Source organism: Giraffa tippelskirchi, chromosome 13 (assembly GCF_054371585.1).
Source record: "Giraffa tippelskirchi isolate mGirTip1 chromosome 13, T2T-mGirTip1v1.2.pri, whole genome shotgun sequence".
In the NCBI taxonomy this organism is placed as follows: Eukaryota; Metazoa; Chordata; class Mammalia; order Artiodactyla; family Giraffidae; genus Giraffa; species Giraffa tippelskirchi.
In genome coordinates, this window is record NC_137287.1 from 14669152 (window position 1) to 14688510 (window position 19359).

General features: G+C 43.8%; 1 protein-coding gene across 3 annotated transcripts in view; it reads right to left on the reverse strand.

Moving 5' to 3' along the window:
- The window catches only part of ITGAM (integrin subunit alpha M), a 72710-nt gene that overhangs the window by 40058 nt on the left and 13293 nt on the right, over nt 1-19359 (reverse strand). The window contains exon 1 of one of the 3 annotated variants that reach the window (XM_081558191.1): nt 468-601. The exons of the other annotated variants lie outside the window; for them this stretch is intronic. Within the exon in view, the coding sequence (XP_081414317.1) occupies nt 468-495 (28 nt within the window). The 5' untranslated portion in view covers nt 496-601. Of the gene's footprint in view, nt 1-467; nt 602-19359 lie in introns of those variants that run through there. 3 annotated transcript variants of the gene reach the window in all.

The following is a 19359-nucleotide window of genomic DNA, read 5'->3' on the forward strand; positions in this document are numbered from 1 at the left end:
CCCCTCTTTGACCCACATGCCACAAAACACAGACAAAAAAAAGGAAACGAACTTGAATCATTTCAGTCAGTCAGTCATTTGACAAACATTTACACCTGGGTCCTTGGAAACGAGGAGACAAACAGGAGGTGAGGCGGAATCCAAGAAAAAAATCACTCTGAGAAGAGAAGCCAAGATCTACTGTGCACCCTTCAATATGTCTTTTCACCTCTCTACACCTCAGTTTCCACATCCGTGAAGACGGGACCAACCAAATCCAGGGCATACTCTATGAACCAAGTCACTTATCCAAGCTTCTGTGGTCATCCCATTTCAGTCTAGCTCTACTTCGTGAATCCCTTCACCTTCCCCCAACCCCCTTTGGCACTCCCCAGGCTCACTCCTAAGTATTCTGGACCCTTTCTCTCCACTCACAAACTCACAAACTCCCCTCCTCCTCCCCCGAGGATCCCCAGCTCCAGGCACACCTGTTAGTAGAAGGATTCTGTGATTCATAGCTGGGGGCAGCAGGAACTGTGAGGCTGTAGGCACCACTGAGCGACTTCAAGAAAGCCACCAAAGCCAGGAAGGACAGATAAAGAGAAGTAGGAGGCAGAAGTCTGTCAGACTTAAAGAAAGAGGGCGGAGGCTCAGTGAGCACACAGCCCTGCCTGACCTTCCTCTTACAGCCTGGGCTGCTTCCCTACCCAGCTCCCTGGCCCAAACACATCAAGGTCAATACCCCAAAGTTATCTTTGTTTTCCCACCTGCTTCTAGAGTTGGCCAAAACCTTATAAAAAGCAAAGAATAGACTGAGGACCTGCCTCCCAGAACGTGTCTCCCTGAAGTGCAGTTTGCAAAATGTCCCTCTCTCCCACCCAAGGAGCTGTCTTCTGGTGTGGCCATCAATAAGGAAAACTCAGGTACGGGGACATTTGGTGATTTTTGAATATTATTTTGCTTAAAAAAAAAGCCACAAATGCTTTTGCCCAGGAATTTTCACTTCCAAGAATTTATCTTGGGACTTTCATGCTGGTCCAGTGGCTAAGACTCTGCACATCCAATGATTCAGGGGGCCCAGGTTTGATCCCTGGTTAAGGGACTAGATCACACATGCCTCAACTAAGGAAATGTGTGCTGCAAGTAAGACCCAGCACAGCCAAATAAATAAATTTGTTTTATTTTTTTTTTAAGTTTATCCTAAGAAATAGCTGAGAAGTACAGTCAAAGATGTCTGCACAAACTGTTTTCAAGGACACGGAAGCATAATTTTCATGAAATATATAGAACCCCTAACCATACCTTGTGTCTGTCCGCTAATGTGGGCACCAAGCCGATCATTTTTCAATCTCTCTCAAATATATTCTCTCTTGCCCCTAGTTCTGCTTTAATAACCAGAGCAAAGAAATGTGTGTTAGTCGCTCAGCTGTGTCCGACTCTTTGCGACCCCATGGACTGTAGCCCACCAGGCTCCTCTGTCCATGGAATTCTCCAGACAAGAATACTGGAATGAGTGGCCATTCCCTTCTCCAGGGGGTCTTCCTGACCCAGGAATTGAACCCGGGTCTCCTGCATTGCAGGCAGGCTCTTCACCATCTGAGCCACCAGGGAAGCCTACTCTTTGAAAAAAATGCCATTAAAATTCTGAACATTTTGTTTTCAAATTACCTGTTTAAAGATACGAGTGTGGGGGCTTCCCTGGTAGCTCCGGGGCAAAGAACCCACCTGCCCAGGCAAGAGACACGGGTTCGATCACTGACGCAGGAAGATCCCATATGACATGGAGCAGCTAAGCCCGTGCATCACGACTACTGAACCTGGGCTCTAGGGCCAAGGAGTTGCAACTACTGAAGCCTGCACGCCCTAGAGCCTGTGCTCTGCAACAAAAGAAGCCACTGCAGTGAGAAGCCTGTGCGCTACAACTAGAGAAAGCCCCTGAAGTGAAAGTCACTCAGTCGTGTCTGACTTTTTGCGACCCCATGGACTATACAGTCCATGGAATTCTCCAGGCCAGAATACTGGAGTGGGTAGCCTTTTCCCTCTCCAGGGGATTTTCCCAACCCAGGGATCGAACCCAGGTCTCTCACATTGCAGGCGGATTCTTTACCAACTGAGCCATCAGGGAAGCCCAGAGAAAGCCCATACACAGCAACAAAGACCCAACACAGTCAAAAATAAATTAATTAATTAAATTATTAAAAAAAATTTTAGATACATGTGTGTAGGAAAACCAAAACATTAATGGCATTTGTTGCCTGATCACAGGACAATGAGTCTGTTCTTCTCTATTGTCACACAGCAAACTACTCTAAATCTTAGCAACTTAAAACAGCAACTTCTCTTTTTTAAATTCATTTAATTGAAATATAGTTGATTTACAATGTTGTATTTGCTTCTGGTGGACAGCAAAGTGACTCAGTTTTACGTACATAGAATAGCTCGCATCTGCTAATTCCAAAGCTCCCAGTCCATTTCCTTCCCTCCACCCACTCCGCATTGGCAACCACAAGTCTAAAACAGCATCCTCTCATTGTATCATGGTGCTGTGGATTGTCTAGCCCCAGCATTTCCCACTAGGGAATCTCAGATAGCTGCAGTCAGATAGTGACTGGGGCTGGAGTCCTTGAAGGCTCAGCTGGGCTGGACTTTCAAAATAGATCACTCCCATGGCTGGAAGTTGGTGCCAGCTGCAGGCACGGAGTTTGGTTGGGGCTGTCAGCTGTAGGACCTCCATGTGGCTTCTCTGTGTGGCTCGGGCTACTCACAGCAGAGTGATTAGACTTCAAGGATAAATATTCCAAGAGATAAAAATGGAAAGTTTCCAGTCTCTTAAGGCATTAATCTGGAAATTGTCACAGAGTCACTTCCACCGTCTTCTATTGGTCAAGCAGTCACAGACCTCGACCTCCAAGAGAGGGAACACAGATCTCATCTCTCAATGTGTTAAAGAAATTGTGATCAACCTTTAATCTGCCACAGGGTGATTTTCATTTTCTTCTCTATATATTTTTGTTCTTAAAACTTTTATACCAAAAAAAGATGATGTTTAAAATCAGAAAGAAAAGGAAAACATCAACAAATAACTTAAATGACACCATGCCTGTACTTTTTACCAGGAAAGGGGGCTGAGGAAAAAGAAATACAGCCATCGGCTCAGGATGAGAAGATACCAGCAAGGGTGTGGGGACATAGTTTAATAAATAAGCTGGGTTTACTTTTTGTGAAAGGCTTTCATACTCTGATCACCACAGGAAGTTGCTCGGCCATCACAGACCCTCCTTTCCCAGAAAAGTAGCCAAGGGACCACTTTAAAGGCCAATGGAAAAATCATAGAAAGATTGTCCAACCCCCAGAGCCTTTCTTAATGATCCATCTAGATGTGCACCTGACCAGGTGATCACAGGTGGGCATCTAGCGACATGGGCTTTTATCCATTCCCTCCCACCCATCCCCTAGTCCTACTCTTGACAAAAATCTTAGCTTGGGTTCCACTGTAAACAGACCCTGAGACAAGGATTTGAGTGCAAGCAATTTATTTGAGAGGTGATCTAGGAAACACTGGTGAAGAAATGGGGATGGAAAAGAACTCATAAAAGTGGCGAGACGAAACACGTTCCCTCTGTGAACAATCAGAGTTTAATATACTGAGGAAATCTGAAATCCAGAGTAGAACATGCCTCAGAGTTATCCACTTGAGAGAAGGGGGCGATTGCAGGACTTCCCTGGTGGTCCAGAGGTTAAGACTCTTTACTTTCAATGCAGGGGGTTCAGGCTTCCTCCCTGGTTGGGGAACTAAGATCCCACATGCCATGGGATGTAGCAAAAAGAAACAATTTCTTTTTTAAGAGGAGAGGGGATCGTATTCTTATCCACAACCCATCAGCTTTTAGTGGAGGACTGCTCTCTGGGAAAGCCTTACTTCTTTAGTGCATCCAACCTGCCCTGCCCCAAGACAGAGAAGGCTCCAGGAGCCATAGAGAGCCTGTAGGCAGGCAGGTGCTGGCAGCTAGAAACCTGGGCAGCTTGCATGCGAATGATAAGCGCTGATGGGAAGTGAATGGAGCAATTGCAGCATCTGCTACAGATGCCCAGATGTTTTTTCATTAACATTCATCATTATATTAAATTATATATTTATTTAGTTTATCTACTGTCTGACTCCCCAGCTAGAATGTAAAAGCTCTAGAGAGCAGAGATTCTTGTGTGTCTTGCTAATCACTCTGGTTCATAAGAGATTCTCCCCCTAGGAAATTGATTTGACCAGAGAGAGAATTCTGGGAAGAGGGTAGAGTAGGAAGCACCAAGAATCCTTCCTCTCCATTGACATAGCAATTTTGCCAGCAGAATCTTGCTAATGTAACTATTTAGGAGCTCTAGAGTCTATTCAAAGACCTGTGCTTCACTTCAGTGTATTTCGGTTCTTAGCAGCTACCAAACTATAGTTGCATCAGTTGTGTCCAACCCTTTGCAACCCCATGGACTATAGCCCACCAGGCTCCTCTGTCCACAGGATTCTCCAGACAAGAATACTGGAATGGGTTGCCATTCCCTTCTCCAGGGGTTCTTTCCCATCCAGGGATCAAACCCGGGTCTCCCTCATTGCAGGCAGATTCTTTACTGCCTTAGCCATCAACCCTTCACCAACAACCCTTCAGGCCCTTTGCAAGCTTCCCAGGAGCAGGCTGTGTACAACTATTAGGAACCAAGGTGAATGTTAAGAACCTGTCCATTGATGACGCCTATCCTGGAATTCTAATTACAAGAGCTTCAAAACTTGAAATAATTTGAGTGAATGGATGTTCCTAACATCAAATCCATCTAAACAGAAAAGAAGGCACCTTGTTGGGATAGAATAAAAACAACCACCATTTGCCTGGTGATTCACAGGTCACTTTCACAGACATAATCTCTTCTGATACTCACATTCAAACTATGAGTTAGATGTTATTATTAATTATAAGTGTCATTTCTCTTGTGAAGAAATTCTTATGTTTGATGCAACCAAATTTATTATTAGCCTTTTCTGTGACTTGCTTAAGAAATCTCCAGAGTTAGAAAAGCTTTTTTTCATCTATATATTCTTCTCATATACTTCTTCTGTTATTTAATTTCTTACTTTGTGTAGAGTTGAATTTTTTGTGTGCAGTGTGAAATAGGAAATCCAATTTCATTTTTGCCCATAGTAATAATTTTGTTATCTTTTTTTATCTATAAATTCTTCTCAAATACTTCTTTTACTTCGGTCATTTAATCTCTTACTTTATGTAGAGTTGAAATTTTTGTGTGCAGTGTGAAATAGGGAAGCCAATTTCATGTTTGTCCATATGAACAAATAATTTTCCAGTTCCTTTTTTTTTTTTTTTTTGGCTGTGCTAGGTCTTCGTTGTGGCTTGATGCCTCAGTACTGCTGCCTGCGGGCCCAGTTGACCCACAGCATGTGGGATCTCAGTTCCCTAACCAGCAATCCATCGAATTTGCATCTCTTGCATTGGAAGGTGGATTCCTAATCACTGGACCACCAGAGATGTCCCTCCAGTTCCACTTATTGAAAAGAGCTTAAAATAAGCTTTTAGAAAGAAATTTAAATTTCCTATATTTGGCAAATTTTTCTTTTACTGCTCACCTATTTTCCATCCAAGTGAATATAATGCAAGATTCCAGTATTATAGATCAACCCTACACAATTATTTTTTCTGTGAGTCTGAATAAATTGAGGTATCCAGAGCCCACAGCCCAACTCTGTGGAAACCATTTCAAAGAGAAAAAACTTTTCTTGCCTCTCCAAGCAAAAATGACTGGCAGGAGTAACATCCAGTCAAAATTCTATTTCCTACTTGAGAGGAAGAAGAGTCAATGGGCAAAAAAGTCATCATGTGCAGAAAGTATGAAAACCCAGGATCATTCACTGATAACTTGAACTTAACCTTATTTAGCAAGATAAACATATAAAAGTCTTATTTATTTCTTATTCATCTAAGACTGATTAATTATCTAATTAGAAAAGATAATAGGAAAAACACCATTTGTAACACCAAAAAGCTATAAAGCACTTAAGCATAAATCTAAGGTGAAATACATGAAACTATATATGTATTTTTTTAATTGTTAGTCTTTCCTGAAGGACACAGGAAAATAGAGAGAGATGCCATATTCCTGGGTGATAAGGCTTAACATTATCAGTTCTCCATCAGATTACTCAGCAATTCACTGTAACCTCACCCAACAGGATTATTATCGATTTAATGAGCTAATTCTAAAATTCACCTAGGGAATTCCCTGGTAGTCCAGTGATTAAGGATTTACCTGGCAATGCTGGAGATGCCAGTACAATCACTGGTTGGGGAACTAGGTCCCACATGCCTCCAGGCAACTAAGCCATCGAGCCACAACCACTAAGCCCGCTCACCACAACTAGAGTCCATGTGCCACAATGAAAGATTCCACATGACGCAACAAAGATCCTGAGTGCCAACACTAAGACCCAACGCAGCCAAATAAATAAATAAATTCCTTTTAAAATACAAATTTAAATAAAGAAAATTCACCCTGAAGAGAAAACACACAAGAATAGCCTAGAAAATTATGAAGCATAACCTGTTTACATAACTCTGTTCCATAGCCAAACATGCCCTATCACAGTACTACCCTAAAATCAGATAAGCAAAAGTTAAAGGTATTGGTTCTGGAAGAAAATATGTAAGACCAATGGAATGAATACTGGGTGTTTATATAGAAATCTGATATCCATCAGGCTAACATGTTTCTCAAAGAAAAAGCAAACAAACTTTATCTGATCCCACTTTCCTCACCAACCACTGCCCTAGTTTTTTTTTTTTTTTTGCTTCCCTTTTGCAAAACAGGTTCCAAAACATGTGTCTGTATTTTTTGCTGTGCCTAGGTTTGCCCCTCCCACTCACCCTTGAACCAGTTCCTATTCAGCGTTTGCCCCACTCTATCTTTCACTGCACCAAAACTGTTTTCAGCACCAAGGATACCTGATTGACTCAGGGAGTGGGTTTGCCATCTTCATCTTAAGGGATTCTGCAGCAGCTTTTGAGCTTCACCCACTCCTTCGTTTTCATACTGTTCATGGGGATCTCAAGGCAAGAATGCTGAAGTGATTTGCCATTCTCTTCTCCATGGATGTGAGGGTTGGACCATAAAGAAGGCTGAGTGCCAAAGAATTGATGCTTTTGAACTGGGGTGTTGGAGAAGACTCTTGAGAGTCCCTTGGACTGCAAGGAGATCCAACCAGTGCATCCTAAAGGAAATCAGTCCTGAATATTCATTGGAAGGATTGATGCTGAAGCTGAAGCAACAATATTTTGGCCACCTGATGCAAAGAGCTGACTCATTAGAAAAGATCCTGATGCTGGGAAAGACTGAAGGCAGGAGAAGAAGGGGACAACAGAGGACGAGATGGTTGGCTGGCATCACCGACTCAATGGACATGAGTTTGAGCAAGCTCAAGGAGATGATGAAGGACAGGGAAGCCTGGCATGCTGCAGTCCATGAGGTCACAAAGAGTCAGACACAGTTGAGGGACTGAAAAACAACCACTCTTTCTGGGAACTAATTTGCATATTGGCCTCTAGGGCCCTGTCTGTTCTTCCTTCACCTCCATCACTCCTCCTAGGTTCTTTGACCAATCCCTCCTTCTCTCCCCAGCCTTGTAGAAGGATTCCAGGGCTCAGTCCTTGGGCCTCTTTTTTACCTACAGTCTGTCCTTAAGTGCCACATATGATGGCGCAGACAGTAAAGAATCCCCTGGGGGCTTCCCAGGTGGCACTAGTGGTAAAAAACCTGTCTGCCAATGCAGAAGACATAAGAGACACAGGTTCGATCCCTGGGTGGGGAAGATCCCCTGGAGGAGGAAATGGAAATGGCAACCCACTCCAGTATTCTTGCCTGGGAAATCCCATGGACAGAGGAACCTGGCAGGCCACAGTCCATGGGGTCGCGAAAGAGTCAGACACCACTGAGCAACTAACACACACTGTCCTTAAGTGGGCTCAGGGCTCTAAACGTGACTATATGCCGATGTTCCTATGTTTCTGTCTCCATCCCAGACCTCTCCTGAACTCCAGACGCAGGTGGCCAACTGCTTGACCCTGTCTAACAAGTCCGGTAAAACAAATACATTTAGACCTGAACTCCTGATCACTCTCAATCATTCTTCTGCATCTGGGCCCATCTCAGCCTCCAGCAAACAAGACAAGTCTAGGCCAGGCCAAGGAGCCACTGTTAGATTCAGACAGTTTATTACTTACATAGACAGCAAACATAGGGCTTCCCTGGTGGCTCAGACAGTAAAGAATCTGCCTGCAATGCTAGAGACCTGCATTTGATCCTGGGTCAGGAAGATCCCCTGGAGAAGGGAAAGGCAACCCATGCCAGTGTTCTTGACTGGAAAATCCCATGGACAGAGGAGCCTGATAGGCTTTAGTCCATGAAGTTGCAAAGAATCGGACGCGACTAAGCAACTAACAGTTTCAGACAGCAAAACCAATCACTCGACGGTTGTTGTCCCACACATCAAAAAAGGATGATACTTCAAAAACAAGGAAGACTATATCCTAGACTAACAGACAAAGCAGTTTTAATCTGGAGCTCTCTTGGCAGGCAGGGGGTGGTGGGTGAGGCAGAAAGCTCATACGTAGCCACCACCTGGGACATAAGTCATGATGCTTGAGAGAGAGCCCAAGAGAGGAAAGAAAGCAGGCAGGACGTGGCTGCAGAGCAGCTCCTTATCCTCTGTTGATTGGGGAAGACTGAGAACTCTACTCAGTAACACTTCCAGTTGCTCAGACTGAAAATCACAAGGAAATCCTACGGGTCTACCTTCAAACATGTCCAAAAATATGACCCTTTTTTACCAGCTCCCTGTTACCAAAACAGGGGAAGCCACCACCATCCCACCCGCACTGTAGCATCAGACCTTGTCTCTGCCGCCTGCTTCTCTACTTCCTCCCAACACCCCAAAGTCAGTTTTCAACATCGCAGCTAGACAGATCCTTTCAAAATACAAGGCATATATTATTCCTCTGCTCATAAGCTTACAAAGGCTCCTCACCTCGCTGGTAGCCCAAGCCAGTCCTTTCCATTACCTACCAGGCCCTGAGTCATCTGTCGTCCCAGCCCCAACCCTTACCACTCTAAGCTCCTCTGCTTTTCATTGATCTCTTGCTCCTTCCACTGCAGCCACAGTGGCCTCCTTGCTGTTCTTCAAGCACGTCAGACACACTTCCACCTCAAGACCCGTACACTAGCTGTTCCCTCTGATTGGACACTTTTTCCCGCAGATATCTGCATGGCTCACTCCACTCTCTTTCAAACAAGTGGGTTTGGTATCACATGACTCTCTATACTCATCTTTACAAATCCTCTTTGCCATGTTTCATCTAGCAAGCTTTTCTGGCCTTGCTCCCAAGAGAATGAAGATAGCAGGGTCTCCACCTCCCATTGCCTCACAAATCATCCAGGATCATGGCTCTTTCCTTCCCAACACAGCTTCTCAGACTAGTCTCTCCAAATCTCTCTTCCCTCACCTACTCAGACAATTTACCTCTATCGAAACCCCTCCAATTTACCTGAAATACCACATTCAAAGGAACTGGCCTCACAGGATCTACCCTCTCAAGAAGGTTCTGGCAAGAACCAACAATAGAATATTGTGTTTGGCGGGGGGACTTTCCTGGAGATCCATCCAGTGGCTAAGACTCTATGCTCCCATTGGGGCCCAGGTTCAATCCCTGGTCAGGGAACTAGATCCTCCATGCCACAACTAAGAGTTTACATGCTGCATCTAAAGAGCCCATGTGCTGCAACTAAGACCCAGTGCAGCCAAATAAATAAATGTAAATTTTTAAAAAAAGAATAGATGGCAAGCTCACAGAGAATTACAAAAAGGTTAAAAAAAAAAAAAGAATATTGTTTTTCCATTACACTGAATTGCCAAGGACAGTTCCACTTGAACACCATCCTCAACAAGTTGGTTGAGCCTTTGATGTCTGGGGCTAGTCTGGGGAGTTAAATCCTAAGTCTATAAGCCTGCAAACTTGAGCAAGTTATTCTCCCATTGTCCTCACTCAACTGGGAAATGATGGTAATAATGGTACTCGCCCCTTGGGGTTGTTGTGATGATTAAATGAGATAATAGATGTCAATGTGCACCTAGTGAATATTTAGTCAATATGAGCTGTAATTATTCTACACGCTGTGTTGATCATGATATAGCTGCCATGGCCCCAGTGACACATAAAGGGTATAATGGTCTCAGAGTTGCCTATTGCCCAGTTCAAAGCATTCTAAACTTTTCCACCTGCTCTCTCAGTTGTCCAAGCAGGGAGCCAAATGTCTGGCAGATCTGAGAAAAATTCCTAGCACAGGCTTGATGAGAGTCTTGAGCATTTCCACCAAAATCACACTAAGAGCATAGTTGGCCGGAGGTCAATCGCAGGGCAGGGACAAATGTTCACTGCCACAGCCCCTGAAATACTTCCTCCACCCTTTTCATCCTTGGAAGCAGAAGTGGCTCAGGACATGTCCTGAGCAGATAGAGGTGCAGCAGAGAGACTAGTTCTTGGAATCGGTCAGAAAGAAAGTTGCGCTTCGGTCACTGGAAAAGAACCAGAAACTCTTTTTCTTTTATGAGGCTTTTTTGGCTTCCAGGGGTGAAGGAAGTGGAGGCAAATGTCAGAGGCAATGACCTCCTCAACCCCGAAGGACAGGTCTTTTTTTTTTCAATATTTATTTATTTGACTGCCTCAGGTCTTAATTGCGGCATGAAGTATCTTCCTTGCATCATGCAGGATCTTTAGCTGTGGCACGCAGGTGCTTTAGTTGCAGTGCGCTGGCTTAATTACTCCCTGGCATGTGGGATATTAATTCCAGACCAGGGATCAAACTTGCATCCTCTCCATTGCAAGGTGGATTCTTAACCACTGGACCACCAGGAAAGTCCCAGGATAGGTCTTTTCTGTAGCGTGATCACATCAGTTATGTCCCAAGATACCTGACTGTTCAATCCTAAAGAACAACACCTAGGAAGCCACTGTAATTGTATTTCTTTCTCCCAGTTGTATGAACTATGCAAACAGTATGGTGACAATATTAAAGAAAATGAGAAAAAACAACACAAAGTCCCAGCACCATAATATATCAGCTTTTCTGCACATATACTGTTTACAAGTTTGTCATGATAGGATAGGTTTGATTGTGTTTTGTGGTTTTGTCATATAACATCGTAGTACAAATGTTTCATGTAGATTTAGAGGACTATATTTTTAAAATTTTAGTATAGTTGGTTTACAATGCTGTGTTAATTTCAGATGTACAGCAAAGTGATTCAGTAAGCATGTACATATATTCATTATTTTTAGATTCTTTTCTCATATAGGTTATCACAGAACACTGAGCCGAGTTCGCTATGCTCTACAGTAGGCCCTTGTTGGTTGAAAGAAAGTGAAAGTGAAAGTTGCTCAGTCGTGTCCAACTCTTTGCCATCCCATGGACTAAACAGTCCATGGAATTCTCCAGGCCAGACTACTGGAGTGGGTAGCCTTACCCTTCTTCAGGGGATCTTCCAAACCCAGGGATTGAACCCAGGTCTCCCACATTGCAGGCGGATTCTTTACCAGCTGAGCCACAAGGGAAGCCCCTTATTGGTTATCTATCTTATATATAGTAGTGTGTGTATGTTCATTCCAAGCTCTATAGGACGTTTTAAAAATTATTTATTAAATTTTTTTTATTTTTGGTTGCATTGGGTCTCTGGTGCTATGTGCTGGCTTTCTCTAGTAGCCATGGATGGGCTTCTCATTGCAGTGGCTTCTCTTGTTGCGAAGCATGGGCTCTAGGTGCATGGGCATCAGTAGTTGCTGCCCAGGGACTCAGTAGTAGTGACTCGTGGGCCCCAGAACACTCACACATGGGCTTAGGCATGTGGAACCTTCCCAAGTGTTAGTTGCTCAGTCGTGTCCAACTCTTTGCGACCCCATGGACTGTAGCCTGTCAGGCTCCTCTGGCATGGGATTCTCCAGACAAGAATACTGGAATGGGTTGCCATTCCCTTCTCCAGGGGATCTTCCCAATCAAGGTATTGAACTAGAGTCTCTCACACTGTGGACAGATTCTTTACCATCAGAGCCACCTGGGAAGCCCTCAAAGTGCCTTACCCTTCCTTAACTAAATGGGTAGCCTCTTGCCCAAAGTTAGGCCAAGTGGACTCTACTCTTAATTTGAATTTTTAGCACAATGATGCAAGAAAACTAACATTTGCTTTATTTCTCTCTTGTCAGGACCTCCAAAGTCATGGTTTCTGTCCTCTGAGTCTGTCTTACCCCTCTCTTACATTCTTTAAGCCACTCTATTTCCTTCCAGTAAATACCACCCTCTACTTGTTAGCCAGAGTCTGTTTCTGTTATTTTTGCCCCAAACGCCCTAACTGATGCATCGCTTAACAACAACAACCAAAAAAAAATTTTTTTTAAAGATTAAGCTGAATAATGTATGTGAAATCTTAGCAGAGTGCATGGCATGTAGGATATGACTGATAAATGGTAATTGTATTAGCTGAGGGTGAGGTTCAACTGCTCTATGCTGTGCCTAGTCGCTCAGTCGTGTCCGACTCTGCAACCCCATGGACCGTAGCCACCAGGTTCCTCTGTCCATGGCATTCTCCAGGCAAGATTACTGGAGTGGGTTGCCATGCCCTCTTCAAGGGGATCTTCCCAACCCAGGGATCAAACCCAGGTCTCCTGCATTGCAGGTGGATTCTTTACCATCTGAGCCACCAGGGAAGCCCATGAATACTAGAGTTGGTAGCCTATCACTTCTCCAGGGGATCTTCCAAACCGAGGGATTGAACCCAGGCCTCCCGCATTGCAGGCAGGTTTTTTTACCATCTGAGCCACCAGGGAATCCCCTAAACTGCTGTAATTAGACCCCAAATCTCAGAGACTTAAGTCAGACTGTCCTGCTGACAGTCCAGGGAGATAGAGAGGCCCCACAGTGTTGGAGACTTAGGCTCCATCTAGCAAGCTGCTGTGTTATCCCAAGCTACTGTCCTCATCCACTCCATCAAAGATGGCCCACCACCATGTCCACCCTCCAGCTGGCAGGAAAAACAGAGCATGCGGTATGACTCTTTAAGGGTATGACCCAAAAGTTGCACATGACATTTCACTCCCCATTTCATTGGCCAAAACTCAGACACATAGCAATACACAGTGACAAAGAAGGCTGGGAAATACAGTCTTCATTCTGTATGACTTAGCCACATGCTTGGCTAAAATTTGGAATTGAATTAGTAAAGGAAAAAGAGAAAGACAGATACTAGGAGACAACTAGCTCTCTCTGCCACTTTATTGCTGTTGTGCAGTCACAAAGTCATGTCCAACTCTTTTGTGACCTCATGGACTGTAGCCCACCAGGCTCCTCTGTCCATGGGATTCTCCAGGCAAGAATACTGGAGTGGGTTGTCATTTCCTTCTCCAGGGGATCTTCCCAACCCAGGGGTTGAATGCACATCTCCTGCACAGGCAGACTGATTCTTTACCACTGAGTCACCCACACTATCATTACCATTACACTAAGCATCCTCTGTATGAAACATCTCCAGTTCGTCAAATCCTGGCCTGATCCTTGACCTGATGCTGTATCATTATTGTCACATCCAGCTTCAGGGCTCCCCTTATTCAGCACTTTACAAGCCTTGGTGTTTGAATAAAGGCTGCATGTGTCAATATAAGAGCTTTCCTCTAGAAAAGTTTTGTGTGGCTTAAATAAGATCAAGAAACAGGAAGAAATGGGGACTTCATGGTTCCAAATGAAGCACAAGGGTTAGAAAACAGGCCTGGAGAGGCCAAGCAAGACAGGCACTACTGCCTCCAAGGGGGTCCTCAGCAGAGAAGGGGGCCATGGTAAAGCTAAATATCACCTCCAAGAATACCTTGAACCTCAGATCCTGAGGACCATAAGCAAGAGATGAACCCAGTCTGCACATGAGTGAGATTAGGGGCATCTCCGACCACAAATAAGCAGCCAGGCACATGGGAAACCCTCTGACATCTCTCCAATTCTTCCTCCCAGTCTTTCCCCCTGGAGGAGCTACAATCCGAAGAAGGAAAAATAGAAGGAGGAAGAGAATAGATCATAGCCCCAGCCTCTCAAAGTTCCTAGACCCAGAAATAGACCTTACAGGATATGATGAATTACATACACATCTATCTTTCCCCTAGACTATTCATTTAATAAATATTTCAGTTCAGTTCAGTCACTCAGTAGTGTCTGACTCTTTGCAACCCCATGGACTGCAGCACGCCAGGCTTCCCTGTCCATCACCAACTCCCAGAGCTTGCTCAAGCACATGTACATCGAGTTGGTGATGCCATCCGACCATCTCATCCTCTGTTGCCCCCTTCTCCTCCTGATGTCTAGCATGTGCCAAGTGCTATTCCAAGTTCTGAAGATACACGTGGGTGGGGTTGTGTCCAATTCATGGCTCTGTCCCAGGGCCCAGTATTACCTTTGACTGGGGCTTAGTAAATAATGTTTGGATGAACCACATCACAATTCGATTTTGTGCTGAACACTTGTGGTTCCCTCCCTGATGTCCTATTTCCCTCTTTTCAGTAAGTTTTAATTCTTGTTTGAAGGACTGTGTTATATGGGGACAACTGACTTTACCCCCAGGTCCAAAGGCGAAGCATGTGAACTAAACTAAGAATTTGTGTATTCCAGACCCTTGACATCAATGATTGGCTTAAGTATGGGAATGTGATCTAAGCCAGATCAATCAAAGTGGATCTGAGGAAAAAGGTGTTTTTGCTCTTTCCAGTGTAATGTAAAACTTGGAACCACTGCAGCCATTTTTACTATTATTAAAAAAAAAATCCACCCGAGGATGAATCAACACATCACAGAAATGGAGCCAGATCCCTCTTGAAAATGTGAAACTCTGGATCAAACCTCACCTGAAATCCTCTCTACTGCTGGACTTTCCAGTTGCATGAGTCAATGAACTCTTTTTGTTCAGTCATTTGGAGTTGAATTTTTCATTTGCAACCAAAAGTAACCTAACTGATACAGAGATTTTTAAGTTTTACAAAGTGGAAGCATATCCAAGCAGATATATGACACAGACAGTTTCTACAAGGCAGTCCAAGACAAAACTGAAAGATAGAGTGTGTGTAGATCTCCATGAGGTATCAAACAGCCCAAGTAAAAAAGCAGAGAGCATCAGGGGGCTTTTTTGGACATATTGGATAGCTCCTGCAGTTCAATATGGCTAAGAAGAGACAGTCCAACCCTCTTGGTGCCTTCTTAAAAACCTTTCAATAATTTCCTCCTGCCAACAGTTAAAGCCAAAGTCATAGACCCAGACAATTTAGTCCATAAATAGCTTTTGGATCCATTTCTAATCATTTATAACCCAAGCACAATATATCTATTACTCTTAGTGTGCCCTATATGGTAGCCAACACGCAAGATGGCTGCTAACAATCTTTCTATCCTAATATTCATACCCATTCTTAAAGAGATGGGAATACCAGACCATCTGACCTGTCTCTTGAGAAACCTGTATGCAGGTCAGGAAGCAACAGTTAGAACTGGACATGGAACAACAGACTGGCTCCAAATAGGAAAAGGAGTACGTCAAGGCTATATATTGTCACCCTGCTTATTCAACTTATATGCAGAGTACATCATGAGAAACGCTGGGCTGGAAGAAGCACAAGCTGGAATCAAGATTCCCGGGAGAAATATCAATCACCTCAGATATGCAGATGACACCACCCTTACGGCAGAAAGTGAAGAAGAACTAAAGGGCCTCTTGATGAAAGTGAAAGAGGAGAGTGAAAAAGTTGGCTTAAAGCTCAACATTCAGAAAACTAAGATTATGGCATCTGGTCCCATCACTTCATGGAAAATAGATGGGGAAACAGTGGAAACAGTGTCAGACTTTATTTTTTGGGGCTCCAAAATCACTGCTGATGGTGATTGCAGCCATGAAATTAAAAGACGCTTATTCTTTGGAAGGAAGGTTATGATCAACCTAGATAGCATATTGAAAAGCAGAGACATTACTCTGCCAACAAAGGTCCATCTAGTCAAGGCTATGGTTTTTCCAGTGGTCATGTATGGATGTGAGAGTTGGATGGTGAAGAAAGCTGAGCGCCAAAGAATTGATGCTTTTGAACTGTGGTGTTGGAGAAGACTCTTGAGAGTCCCTTGGACTGCAAGGATCCAGCCAGTCCATCCTAAAGGAGATCAGTCCTGGGTGTTCATTGGAAGGACTGATGTTGAAGCTGAAACTCCAATACTTTGGCCACCTCATGTGAAGAGTTGACTCATTGGAAAAGACCCTGGTGCTGAGAAGGATTGGGGGCAGGAGGAGAAGGGGACGACAGAGCATGAGATGGCTGGATGGCATCACCGACTCGATGGACATGAGTTTGGGTAGACTCCGGGAGTTGGTGATGGACAGGGAGGCCTGGCGTGCTGTGATTCATGGGGTCGCAAAGAGTCGGACATGACTGAGTGACTGAACTGAACTGCGTAGTCCTCCTTCCATGTAGAATCATGGCTGACCTGGGTGACCAACAGAATACAGCAGAACTGAATGTATGTGATCCTCAAGGCATTTCAGCTTCAGTCTTGCTCCCTTGAATGACTCTCTCTGTGGAGGCTAGAAGAAGCCATCCACCATGTTGTGAGGACACTCAAATTACGCTGTAGAGAGACCCTGATGGAGAGGAACTGGGGCCGTCCATCAACAGCCAGGACCAACTCACCCTCAGAGTGAGTGAGTGACTTTGGAAGCGGGTCCTTCAGCACCAGTCAAGCCTTCAAAGGACTACAGCCCTGGCTGACATCATCAGACCAAAACCTCATGAGAGAGACTGAGTCAGAACTGCTCATGCCATCCCTAATTTCCTGATCCACAGAAATCAGGGGAGATAAGGAATAATTAGCATTGGTTTGCAGGCAGTGGGGGGAGTGGAGGTAAATAAAGTTTGGGTGAAAGCTCTGAGTCATAAGTACTGGACTGCCAGGGAATTTCCAAGTCTTTCATTTTTTTAGAGCAGTTTTAAGTTTACAGCAAAATTGAGAGAAAGATATGAAGATTTCCCATGCATCTCCTAGCCCTATGTTTGCAAAGCCTCCCCCATCATCAACCAGCTCTACCAGTGATATTTTTACTGTCTCTATAGTTTTATCTCTTCCAAAAAGTCATAAAGTTGGAATCATATGTATGTAGCCCTTTCAGATTGATTTCTTTCACTGAGACATATGAATTCAAGGCTTCTTCATGTCTTTTCACGATTTGATAACTCGTTTCTTTTAGCCCTGAATAATATCCCATAGTCTGGATATACAGTTTATCCATCCATCTCCTGAAAAATATCTTGGTTGCATCCAGATTTGGCAATTATGAATAAAACTACTATAAGCATCCATGTGCAGGGTTTTGTGTTGACATAAGTTTTCAGCTCCTTTGGGTCAATACCAAGGAGCATGGTTGCTGGATTCATTCAGTAAGAGTATGTTTAGTTTTGTAAGAAATCGCCAAACTGTCTTAAAAAGTTACTGCACCATTTGGCATTTCCATCAGCAATGATTATTGTTATTTTAAGCCACTAAGTCTGGGGTCATTTGTTATGCTGCTTTATATAACTAATTCAACCTACCACTGAACACGTCTAGAATGCCTTTCTTCTCCTGCTTTTCGTCATCCTTAGGAACTCCTGTTTGCTCTCCAAGAGTCAACTTGAGCTGTCACTGCTTCTGAGAAGCCTACCCTGATTTTTCACTCAGACACAGACTCTCTTACACAGCTCTATTAACAGTTCTCAGACTTCCCTGGTTGTCCAGTGGTTAAGAATCCACCTGCCAAGCCAGGGGACACAGGTTCGATCCCTAGTCCGGGAAGATTTCACTTGCCATGGGACAGCTAAGCCAGTGTGCCACAACGACTGAACCCACAGGCCCTAGAGGCTGTGCTCTGCAACGTGAGAAGCCACCACAGTAAGAAGCCTGAGCACCATAACCAGAGTGTAACCCCTACTCGCCACAACTAGAGAAAGCCTGCACACAGCAAGGAAGAACCAGTGCAGCCACAAATAAATAAATAATTTTTTAAGAAAGAATATAGACATCCAGAAATTTTAAAAAAATAAAAACTGTTCTCACTCTGGGATCTCATTAAGTGTTTAAGAGGTCATTTCTCCCACTATTGTTTATTGAAGGTATTTTTTTAACTTTTTATTTTTACACAATTTTTAAAGGTTACACTCCATTTACAGCCATAAGAAAATATTGGCTCATCACCATGTTGTACAATTCATCTCTGTAGCCTATCTTATACCCAGTAGTTTGTACCTCCCACTCTCCTACCCCTATATTGCCCCTCTCCTCCTTCCCACTGGTAACCACTAATTTGTCCCCTAGATCTATGAACCTTGAATTATACAAATGTATATTCCCAGGACTGAGCATGGTATGTGCCACATTAAAAGAGTTTAGCAAGTTAGATTGAATAAGTAAGTAACAGAAACTTCAGCACTGGGCAAGACTTCCACTGGTCTGGGGTAACAAAGGGGTAGAAAGAAGGAAATAGTGGAGAGACGAATCGAAGATATTATTGGATGGGTCTAGCTCCTAGCACCTTAGTTCATACTGAAAACTCCTTTTCCTGGTCATAAAGGTGCCAAAGAAGACTGAGTAAACTATAGCAGGTGGTTTCATAGTGGATTTTACTCTCAAATAATTACTCTGCAGATAGAAAAGAGTAAGAACCATTGCAACAGAAAACTGGAGCAATCGCGTGGTCAAAAGCTGAGTGTCAGGGCCATGGTCAGAGGAGGGAAGGAGGCTGGATCTTGACAGCACCTACAAAAGAGGAACATCTGGTTTCAGACACTTCCTGCTCACAGACAGAGCAAGAGGAAGTGGGATTGGAAGGGGGGCCCACCAGTGGGGATAGAAAAGCCAGGGGCTGGGGGTCTTTTTCCAGAATCTTGGATAATGAAGGTTATTTAGGAGGTAAAACACCGAGTCTAGAAGCAAACTGGAATTTGAGAAAATGCTAGAATCATGTCCAGTTAGAACATAGGATGGAAAGGTGGATCTTGGCAACATTTAGAAAGTAGAAATGGAAAACAAACTCAGATTGAGGTCTAAATATAAGATTTAAGTGATTAATCTGAAACAAGACAACCGATAAGGTAGCAATAATAGATCTACGTGGAGGATTAACTTTCAGAAATAGGATATAGTTTTTTTTAAGCACTAAAGCACATTGTGAAAAAACTATTCCAATTTTATGCCACGCAAGGGCAGAAATGGGGAGTTCCCTGGTGATCTAGTCAGTGGTTA